At 44.9% G+C, this 11,537-nt stretch overlaps 1 protein-coding gene across 7 annotated transcripts in view; it reads right to left on the bottom strand.

Annotated features, from left to right (window-relative positions):
- Window positions 1–6,131: 6,131 nt before the first annotated feature.
- Window positions 6,132–11,537, bottom strand: part of TMCC1 (transmembrane and coiled-coil domain family 1) — a 121,675-nt gene continuing 116,269 nt past the window's right edge. For 4 of the 7 annotated variants that reach the window (XM_010570105.1, XM_010570116.1, XM_010570097.1 and 1 more), the window contains 2 exons: window positions 10,025–10,160; window positions 6,132–7,340 (listed from right to left, as the gene is read on the bottom strand). In XM_010570105.1, the coding sequence (XP_010568407.1) occupies window positions 7,026–7,340; window positions 10,025–10,160 (451 nt within the window). In that variant the 3' untranslated portion in view covers window positions 6,132–7,025. The remainder of the gene's footprint in view (window positions 7,341–10,024; window positions 10,161–11,537) is intronic. The other 3 variants (XM_010570127.1, XM_010570121.1, XM_010570137.1) reach the window with 1 other exon arrangement.

Below are 11,537 nucleotides of genomic sequence, written 5' to 3'. Positions count from 1 at the left end.
CCGCCGCCCTGCCGGAGCGGCCAGCCCCGCAGGCGCCGGTCTGGGGGGCTGGGGCCCCGCCACCTCCCGGCCCGGCTTTTCGGACCCGGGCCATGCGGGACGCGGGCTGCACGCTGGCAGTCCAGCCTCTCCCGGCAATCGGCAGCACTTCCCAGCTGGGAGAGAAATGGATGGGACAGAGGGAGCCTCGGCTGATACAGTCTGTTTCCAAAGAGGGAGGGAAATGCAGATGTGACCAAGGCAGGAGCAGAGCTGGTCTAAAATAAGCAGAAGATCTTTCAAAGGAACGTTTTTGGAGGGAACGTAACCAAAGTTCCTGGGCAGTCTGGGAGAGCGCTGTTTACCCATGCCGGGGATCATAACTGCCTCAGGACGCATGAGACAGCGGTCAGGAGGATCAGAGAGGAGCGCTCCGCCAGTGAAACGTGACCTGCTCCTCATATGATCCACGTTCTCTTCTCAGGATCCCTCCCCCGTGTAAGGAGGATGTTCATTTCCAAAATACCCCACTTAGCTCTCGGGGTGTGCCTGAGACGAGGGTGAGCCGTGCTTCCCAGCTCACAGTTCCTTCCCCGAGCAAAACGAGAAGCTCCCGTCCGCTCACCTGTGTCAGCTGTCTCCCCCCAAGTGACATTTTCAGCAAAGCCAGGGATGAATTGGGTGTCATCTTGACCCAGAGCTTGTGTTCACATTAAGGGGCTGGAGAAACACGTGGGTGATGTGCAGGTGCAGCAGCAATGCCAGAACCAGCTTGAAATGCAGAGCCGAGTGATGAGATGGAGCAACATGGTGTCACACTCACCCGCTTCTCTGTGCTGGCCGGGCAGGCTCACAGATCACTTCTTGGGGCTCCTGCTCCCTACGTATCATAGCTAGCATTAGGCACAGAAGTTTTCTTCAAACAGTGAAACTGGAGACAGGGATGTCCTCAAGGCCCTCATGGCAGAGATCCGATAGTTAATCCCTGCAGGATTTAAGTGCTTTTGTGTGTGTAGTGGAGGAACTTTTGAACTCCTTCAGCCTTCTTGATTGCAAGGCGAGTATCAGCTGCGCACAGGCAGGGCTACAGGCAAACCTGCAGCGGGGAGGGAAGGAGGCTGAAAACACATCACAGCTTCCCATCCTGTTCCCACTTTTCTCCTCAAGCAGCGTTCCCTATTTTGCATCAGCATGCCCTATTTTGCCCCTTTGGGCCAGGGCTGGTACAACGGCAGAGCACGCATATGTGGTGACTCTTATTCATAAGTTCAGAGGGGATCTGGCTAGGGAATGAACTACTCAGCAGAGCTGGTTTGCCCAGGGATGTACCATTTCATGCTAACTCAAGGCAGCAGAGAAGCCACTTCCCACTTTTGCTGAACTCCTGTCAGTGAGGGAGGCTCCACCAACGCCAACAAACCACTAACCAACACTGCCGTTTAAAGGAGAAAGTGGATTTGGTGTTTGTTAAGAAACAACATGAAGACAGATGCCTTGTGGTAGGGAGCTGTCTGTTTGCCCGAATTTCCACTATCAACACATCAGTGTGTTGCGATTTGACCTGGGAGAATGGCTGCTCCAGTGAGAAAGATCAGTCAATTCTTAACCTCCACTGTGGCAACCCAGCACAGCCATACCCTTGCTACATCCCTGTTTGTCCCTGGGGACCTGGGTGGAGCTATCAAAACACTTCCCACAGACTAACCAAAAAGCTGAGTAACAACTAACCCTCTAAATTATGGGATTAAAACTGTTGATGTGGGAGTAGAAGGCCACTGCTTTCACCCTTGGTCATCATGCCCCTCTGTTGATCCTGAGCCATGTTCAACAACCATGCTGAGTCCAACCAGCACCTATCAATCAGGTGACCACCCCAAAAGAATGCAGAAACATTAAACTTCACAACCAGCACCCATGTCTGATCTTGAGCCAGACAGCTCTAGCGAAAGCAGCCTCATGCACTTGCTTCATCCACAGTCTGCTGGAATTTGCATTCTGGTTGTGGGGAGACTATGGGGAGAAAAATCACTGCAAACAGCTGCTTTTGCTTTTTGATCTCTTGCTGGCTTTACAGCACTTGCATCTTTTCATGAAAACAGTGAAAACTACTCGGTCCCTTTACACTTAAAAAAGTTGTTGCCATTACCTTCTTGGTTCTGTGTTCTTGAGGCCACGTGACCAAAAAACAAGAGGAATGAGTATTTTCTCCATGTCAGTGAGGAATCTGCTCACTTCCATCTTGTAGCAATACTAAAGAATTCAGAGCTGCTTCTGTGAAACATGGTAGACAAAATACTTAGGTTTAGAGTGGTGGCCCAACCAACATCACAACGGCTCTCGCCTTTCCTCAGAGGGAGTGGGCTTTCTGTTAGTGAATGCTGTCCTACCAGCGGAATTCTTCCTTGTTAAAAATGAGCTGGGGCCCGGAGCTGCTCCATCACAAGATCCACGTGAGAAAAACAGGTGAGGCTAGAATCACACTTGGCTTTGCATATGCAGCTCAGCACAGAGCTGATCCTGCAAACCCAGTAAGGAAAACATCCCAAGAAGCAAAAGCCAGCCTCCACCCACTTCTCAACCAAGGCAGCCCAGATTACAGACCAGCTCAGTGGTGGAAAACACAGGACCAGCTCCTGATTCTTCAAGGACAGGCAGCTCTTGGGCCAGTCATCTCACCAAATTGTACCCGCCTCCAGACTGAGGCTTCCAGCACTGCAGGTAGGGAGGGCAGCGAAATGCCGTGATGTCCAAGCCACACACAGGTCAGGCATCTGCAGGAATGGCAGGGACCCTGCAGAGGGGCTGTCCCAGACTCCAGGTGGGCTGGAAGGGAACAGATGAGGAAGAATACAGTGGCGCTGCTCCTCCTCCTCTGCCCACAGAGACCAAACAATGCAGCCAATTTATTCTTGCCATGCCCCGGTGGCATACAGCTGATTATAGGATGAAGTTTGATGATCGGATCTATGGAGAACTTGCTCAAACTTTAAGCTATTAGGGCTCAGCACAGTTTTAACACACCCCTCCTTTTCTTCCTGACCACCCCCCCGCCCCACCCTGCCCTGCCCCACCCCATCCCTTTGGAAACATCCAAATTAGGCCAGTGTTAATAGCTGAGGTCTTTATTTAAAGTTTTTTATATACAGTAAAAGCGTCACAGATAAATCTGCGACAATCAGACAAGACAAATGTAAATCTCTCTCAACAATTAGCAGCTTAAGATCTATAAACTACAGTGTTACGTTCACAAGTGTCATTTCTGTACTTTTCAACCCGTGCAAGTGAGTTTTTCTGTTTATTTTTTTACACTTTTAAAACACACTTACAGCTAAGTCAATTGCCTACTACAATACCACCTGGCATACACAACACAGACACACAGGGTTTTTAACTCTTTAGCCACATTCAGAATTCACTTAAAAACTGGCAAAACTACCCAATCTTGAACCCTTTTGTAGCTTGGCTTCTTTTGTTATAATGCTGCTTTAATTAAAAAAATGCATATTTTCAAAGCTGAAAGACAGTGCTTTTCTGTCCCAGTGCAACATGTACAGAAGTCAACATTTAATCTGATCAGACCCTAAGACTCATGGGATTGGAATAAACCAATGAAATAATTGCTGTGAGCATGCTGAGTATCACTAAACTAAACTAATGAGGCTGAGAGAAAAGAGAACTTTACAAAATTTAAGATGGTAAGGTTTTTTGCATCAGTATTTTCTTTCTTCTTTACATTGAGAAAGCAAATGGGGGAAACAGATGAACTTCATTTGAACCACAGAATTTCAATGAAGAGCTGCTGCTTTTTGAACTAACACAGTCCATTATATTCTTCCCTTTTTATATGCCAAGTTGATATGTGCTAAACATATCTAAGCAATTTCAGAATCATTTCAACTCTGAATATGAAATGTTTTGGGAAACATTCTGCAACTCAGAGATGGTCACTAAAAAGTCTACATCCATAAGGAAGGCTAATAAAAGGTACTCACACGCACACTCACATCCGTGGCAGAAACTGTCTTCTACGTGTCATCCAGAAACGCTTCAAGAAAGCAAACACAACCACTTAACAAGGAAAGGGAGCTTTAAAGCTAGAATCACATTTCCAACAATATAATCATTGTTAAGCTATCAGAAATCATCACAGAACTTCAAATTGAAGAGGGAGGAAAACCCCAAAGCGTTCTGCTAATGCAAAAGGCAAAACACATGGCAGTTGTGTTAGGATATGAAAAGTGGATGCAGCATCATATATGGCATTACTGCAGACAACTTTCTGGAATGGAAGAAACTGTCGAGAGAGAAAGACACAGACAAACAGACATTGTCCAGAACCATATGTACATGGCCTTCACCAAACAGTTTTGAGGTGATAAGTTTCTATTAAGCCTGTGCTTTCTGGCAAATTAGCAAATGGTATTTACTGAAGACGACACAGAGTTGAGACACTAAATGAAATGAGGAAGAAGAGGGACAAACACTTCCTTCAAATACTATGGACAAGTGGCACCAAGTGTCCAGATCCATTGCCTTTCAACTCCTTCCTGCTTTGACCACATAAAAACTTACCATGAGCATTCTAGTGTGATCACAACAGAGAAAAACAGGTGCAAAGGCCAGGTTTCAGAAATAAAGGCAACAAAGCTTTTCAATTATGTGCCAAATCAGTTCTTACTGTTACTCACACCTTTATTTCTGACAAAAACTGCGTAATGGGAAGACAATAGTTATCCATGCAATTTGAATCAGCCAGAGAAGGGTGGTAAACAGAATAAGTTTCACTGGAGCTAGAAGCATGGTCTAGGGAGGGAATGTTTATGCAGTCTTTGATCTGTCTGCAACTCTGTAGAAAGCATCATTATTTTTGGCTTGAGTCAGTTGCAATTGGCCATTTGTGTTTTAAGTAGGACAGGAGCAGATGAGTGCACATGGTGACAGAGAGAGGTGTGCTGGGAATCCCTGGGGAGGGGGGTACCTGAGTTTCCTGTGACTATGGAAAAAACAGAATCTTTGAAGGAAGAAGGGTAGCTGGACAGCAGAGGGCTTGCCTCTGCTGGCAATCAGAAGACCCTCAAGGCTGCTAACCTAGTCTGAGGGAATTTCTCAGAACCCAGAATATGCATCATAGCACAAAGTCCTAGGCTTCTGTGTATACATCTATATATGATGTACATGTTCAATATATGTGTACGTATGATTTCAACTGGTTTAGGTCACTTGGGCAACATTTGGTTCCTAGAGGGAACTTAAGCCTGGAAGGAAGGAAAACAGTAAGATCTAACCAAACACCATAAATGGTTTTGAAAGAGAATCCTGGAGTCTTTTTGGATTTCATGGAGACAAAGGTTGAATCTTGGCTTTGTTATGATGAAAGGGACACCACTTAAAAAAATACAGCATAGAGTGAACGCGGATTCCTTGGACATGAAGCCTGCCTGCCAGTCCCAACAGGTCACCAGCAATAGCATGTTGCTAGGATTTGGGAATTACACTTGAAGCTGATATTTCCTTTCAAGCTTCGAAAAGGTGTTTACACCAAGTACTTGCCCCCATGGCTGAAGAAGAGGATGCTCTCTATGGCACACCATGCAGATACAGTGTACAAAGAAGATCTTGACACAGACACACAAATGATCTTACCAGAGCCTGACAGGAGGAAAACTTTGGTTTAACTTTTTAGGGGTTTATTTAAAAATTAAATCAGAGATACTTCTGAGACAACCATTCTTTTAAGTGGACTGTTGATTCAGTATTTCTTTCCTTAAAAGAACCTGTCTTTCCCCTAGGAAGAGACAAAAAGAAATTCCTTATTCTTATCCTGAGGCCAGGAATGAGAGATGACGTGCAAATGAGAAATATAAACATACTCTCCTTCACATCTGGAGAAAGAAAAAAAAAGCCCTGCGTGACAAAAATGTGTGGAGAAGATAGATGTTTTTCATGATGCTGCATCTGCATGCTCAGGAGGACAGATAAATGGCATATAAACAGCGCTGCATTCCAGACAGGCTGGCACTAGAAACTACTCTCTGCCCTCCTCAAAACTGTTTCAGGACAAGACGGCTCACAATTATTCACGCATTTCTTCATTTAAAAACATCACTTCTTTATTTAAAAGGAAAAAAAAAGTAATGACCCTCCCAACCCCTTCCAAAAAAACCCCCAATAATAATAATAATAATAATTATAATAAAAAATCCTATTAGAAACAATAAGGAAGCACTGAGAGTTTGAGTATTACACTCTTCAAGTATGCTGTTCGATTTTTTTTTAAATCTGTGAATATACATATATAAAAAAAACCTTAAAAGTGCGACCAAGGGCTTCTGCTTAAAGATAAGTATTTCAAGGACGACTTCAAAATACTGTAGCACGACCGTGCAGTTACTGTGTATGGCATGAGGCTTCCACTTCATACGCTTAGCAAAGTTAGCCAGCCTTATAGAAAGTTATTTTAAGTTGGGTTAGCACAAATGGCGAACCCAGACGCTGAGCTGGGAAAGAGATCTACATGTTGTTGTTTTTCTCTTGTTAAGGAAAGAAACCACTCTGAACGCATACATTTGGACATGGAATGTGAGCAGACTTCACAGTAAAAGTTTAGTGTTACAGGTTTGCTGTGGTACCATCATTCAAGGCTGTGCACTAGATTTAGCTTTGCTCATCTTAAGCTAACCACGTTCTCTTCTTCTTGACAGGTTTAGTACAGTAGTTCAAGCCACAATTTAAATTGCCCATTGGTATGCTCCAAATTTCTGCATTTTATTTATTTCTTTTGTACACTTTAAAGAATCTTAAGATTTGCATCCAAAGAGAACCATGCTACATAAAAATTATCCAGGATTCTTGCCAAAAAGAGTTCTTGAATAAAATCTAAAAAATACTATTGCAATGCATCTCGCAGAGAAAAAACGTTATTCTAAATGTAAACAAATTCACTCGGACACTTTAAAACTTCAGCAGAGTAGTTGCTGACTAATCTTTGCCACGCTTGCTCACTGAGAGCACCGGGAGGAGGGCGACGCAGCCAATTCCTGCCGCCATCATCTGGGGGGAGACAAGAACCGTTCCAAGTAGCCGGTGATGGCGTCCCAGTGCTTCCACAAAAAGGCAATGAGAACCACTATAAATAAAGTGCTGAACGTCCTATTGCGAGTCTTCATGAGGGGCACGACGCAGTTGGCCACAGTGGAGACGAAGACAAGGAGGACAGCCATGACGGCCAGAAGGATGTTGATGAACTTCCCCAGCAGGTTCCTGGCCGTGGCGTTCTCCAGCCCCTCCAGCTGCACCACTTGCTGCTGCTGCTGCTGCAGCTCCATCTTGGAGATGCGGGTCTGGCATGCTTCCAGTGCCTCCTGTTGGCAAGAACACATCGCTGGGTTGCCAGCACCCCACAAGTACACCCCAGTGGTGGACAGCCCACGGCTTGTACCTTACTGACCAGGCCAGACCAGGGCCACCCTCCTCATGCCTTACACACCTCCTGCAGGACATGAGTCACTACACTGATTTCATATCCTGCAGCGGGAGTAGAGGAAGCTGTGCCACTTCATGTGATTGAGGGTGAGAAGCCCCTCGTTAACTAGGTACTGTAGTCTGTAACACACCACGTCAGCTCATTTACGCCAGAGAGGCTTGACAGAGATGACAGGCTGGGTATTAGTCAGGCTTTGTTAAAACACACACTTCAGCTGCCACTTTGCACTGTTGGCTGCCTGTCCCTGCACGTGGTGCAATGGTCACCTGAGACCTTACCATCGGACCCAGAGGGAGGAGGATGCTGACAGCCCTCAGCTATCAGACAGCCTTTGTCCAGAAAGGGGGGGGGCTACCCAGTGAGCTGCTCACTTCAGCTTTGGTTTCAAGAGACCACTGAGGGGACAAAGGTACTGTGTCTAGCCAGCACTCTTCCTCCTCTTTCTCTTCTGGGGCGCACATTCCCACAGCCTCCCACTTCCATCACCTTCCTTGCAGCGGCTTGTGCTTATCCAACCCCTCTGTGAGCCCATTCAACTCTCTAGTCAATCTGGCAGAAAACTAAGTCAACAAAAATAACTGACCAAAAAGCCTCAGCAGCACTCTGCTTGCTTAGTGAGCTGAATGAGCTCAGGGAAAGGTTTGAGGAGCACCAAGGCTGGGACTGCACAGCTGGTGTCACAGGAGGAAGATCTCCTCTAGACTGCAGCAAGCTGTGGCACTGGCATAGCTCCAGGTGACACTGCAAGGGCTGGAGAAAGGCGGTGTCTAGGAGAAGGGCAAGAAGCATGAGATTTACGAAACTGCCTTTAGGAAGAGGCAAAAGTTTGTGGAAAGAGAAGACTATCCTGTACAAGACAACATCTCTAAAGCACTGTTGACTTGGAGGTGATTGTTTTCAGACCTCTTCACCATGCTGAACCTCAAGTGGACCAACCCAACCCACAGTACAACACTGGGGACATGCAGTGGGTGGGCTAGGGACAAGGAAGAGAGGTTTTAGGGCAATTAATGCAATGAGAGGTTTCTGTTCTTGCAAATACAAAGTTACAACTTTTCCATTAATCCTCCCTCGGAGTTGCTTTTCTCGGAGGTAAAGGCCAACTTCAGGTAACATCTAGAAGCCTGCACCAAACAGCAGTCTCTGTCAGACTGATCACTGAAAAAGGAGCCAGGACTCTGTTCCTCTGCAACATCAGCCCATGTGCATAGCTAGTTTTTCATGTAAGAAAACTCAACACTTACCTTTTCCCCAGCAATGCTGAGGAATAGTCTGTCCCAATTTGCAAGTTTACACTAAAAGTGCTGAATCATAAAATGAAGATTAAAAAAAGCTATTGAGAAATCCCCACTTCAATTTAAGTTTTCAACCTTACTTCTTCCTGCTGTGTTAAATTAGAGAGGAGAACAAAACCTGAATATTGTAACATTCCCCCAAGGGAGAGCCTCTTGTTTACTCTGTCGGGGGCCATGGCACCACTGTCCACAGACACCGATTTATTTTAACCTTAACTTAAAGGTCATTGTCACCTGTTAGATTTCTCTATCATTACATCATGCCTGTAGAGGTCAATGAAACATGAGAGCTTCTCTTCAGCTATGGTCCCTGAAAGTATGGGGCAAAACTGCTCAGCCTCCTCTAACAGCAAGCAACCTGGAAGGACACTGACTCTACGGGACTTGCAGCTGGATCTACAAGTGTGCCAAAAGCACAGCCTGCTCCATCTCCAGAGGAAATCACCTGGCTGAAGCACCTCGGGGGGGAGAAAAGAGGAATAACTTAGACCTACCATTCTCTGCTCACACTGTAAATATCTCACGTCAGCGATCAGCACCGAGAGGCCTGCTAAAACTAGCACAAGTACTTAAAATGGACGATAGACCTGTTTTTGAATAGGCCTTTCTTTATATGGTTTAGTGGCTGCTCAGATAATTTCCCAGGTCTTCTGCTCTGTGGAAGGCCCTCCAACTTCATAATCTCTGTTTCCATAGCTTTGCTCTTTTACATACTGAAAGAAACGTCTCTTAAAAATACCTCCTTATTTGGGCAAAATCAAGAGAAAGAATTGTTTCCTGACTCAATGTAGTGGATACACAAAGCCAGTTTTCCTTAGACACATGTGACCATTGCTCTAAAATTAGTGACACAGAAGCATACCATAGGGTCTGGCTACTGGGAACACTACTGTAAAAAAGTGTTCAGGTCACGGCCCATTAGTTTCTAATACCCTACAAAACTCTGCACAAAAGTGGATGCAGGCCTCCACTTTGCTACAGGTGATTTAAAAACTGCTCCAGACCAAGTGGCAGGCTCCCTCTGCAGATGAACCTGCCTGCTGGTGCTTGGGCATAGCCCTTCTTTACAAAAGAAGTTACTTGGAGAGATACCCAAGTGTCAAAGATGGAATAAAGGCCCTTTCAGAACTCATCGATATGCAGTTTAGCAATAAAACTACAAGGATTAAAACCAAATATTGAATCACGGAAGTACTTCAAAGGTGAATGAGTTACAGAAAGAGCAGGTGGAAGACAGGACTTGAGTCTCCTCGTTTCTGTCACCCACCTGAATGTCCCGGGCTCGCTCATAAGACTGATAGGCAATTTTCTCCTCCATGCTGGCCAGCTCCTGTTTTAAATTGAGGATCTCATTCTGGTGGAGCTCAGTCAGGTCATTTAGCTGCTCTTCGAGTCTTTCACATCTAGAAATGATATACATGGTACAGTAGCTTTAATGAGGACAGCAAAATTACACCAGGAACAATTGAGCAATGAACATCACAGAGCTTTTACTGAAAACCAGTGTGGCTACCTCTGTCATTACAAAAGCACACATTACAATGTAAGGCCCTCTCACTGGGCATTAAGGAAATCCTTGCTACCAGGTAAAGTAATGTTAATCCTGTTTCTATCCTGGGGAAAAAACACATAGAGTAGTTAAATGACAACTGTCAAGTGATGCAAGAAATCAAGGACGGAATTAGAATAGAGTATGTTGTTCCCCAAACTTCCACATAAACCAAACAGTTCCCTTCTAATACCATAAGGTCTTAAGCATTTTTATCTACACTCGGAACAGTAACGGGCATAAAAATGACACAGAAATGAAATGTGACCGATGCCTCAGAGAACATGATGGACCTGTCTGATCGCTACATGTGAGGTGACGTGGATATCTTTATTTTTAATTTATCTCCCATGAATGATGCAACTTAACCAGCAGAGACCATCATATTATTTATAATGAGGGCATATGAATCATTAACATGCAGGCTTATTTTTCAGTTTGCTACTTGTGAATGGACTAGGAGCAGTCCTGAGGAAGAGGGCTGCCCAAAAAACCTGAGTTACAACAATTCTGAGATACAGTTTTGTTTCTTATTGAGGGAGTTTTAGATTGACCTCAATGACAGCTCCATAATGTTACTTTCGCACTTCCAAAATACATTAAGGATACTTTGCATTTGTATGTAGCACTTTGGTTTTGGAATTTCAAGTCCAAATTTACAAGCAACTCATGCTTCAATACCCTTTTAAAATCAGGCAAGTATTTATATTACTTCCAAAGGTAAATTTCTGTTACTTCCCAAAGGTAAGCAAAAGAGAGCTGGGCCACAGCCCAAGGGTTGGGAGCGGCGAGTTGGGCACCATCCATACCATCCTCTTCTACCACACTTCCCACTAGTTTCTCATTCTTGGTTCATTACGAGCAACAACTCTGATGGTAACTAAGGTGTGGGTACAGCTATTGCGGCTGTTGGGGTTTTTCCACTCTGATTTCCACTGACTGTCTACTCATCGTAACAGCATGGAAAAAGCTTACCATACAGCTTTTATTATCTGACCCTTGATACTGATAACTGAGAGATTTCTAAGGAATTCAACACAGAGCTAATTCTTCAATTTCAGTTCCCCTCTGACTCCATCTGAATTTAATTCATACACACATACGCAGAAAACAAAAAACCAGTACTTACCTAGAATTAAGAATTTAAATCACAAGTTCTGAAACTAAGACAAAAATCCCACTTCTATCCCCCCCCCCCCCCCCCCCCCCACCCCCCGTCTGTCCCCCCCCT

This window comes from Haliaeetus leucocephalus, unplaced genomic scaffold, assembly GCF_000737465.1.
Source record: "Haliaeetus leucocephalus isolate CR32 unplaced genomic scaffold, Haliaeetus_leucocephalus-4.0 Scaffold2, whole genome shotgun sequence".
In the NCBI taxonomy this organism is placed as follows: domain Eukaryota; kingdom Metazoa; phylum Chordata; class Aves; order Accipitriformes; family Accipitridae; genus Haliaeetus; species Haliaeetus leucocephalus.
This window is presented reverse-complemented; position numbering and strand designations above follow the sequence as displayed.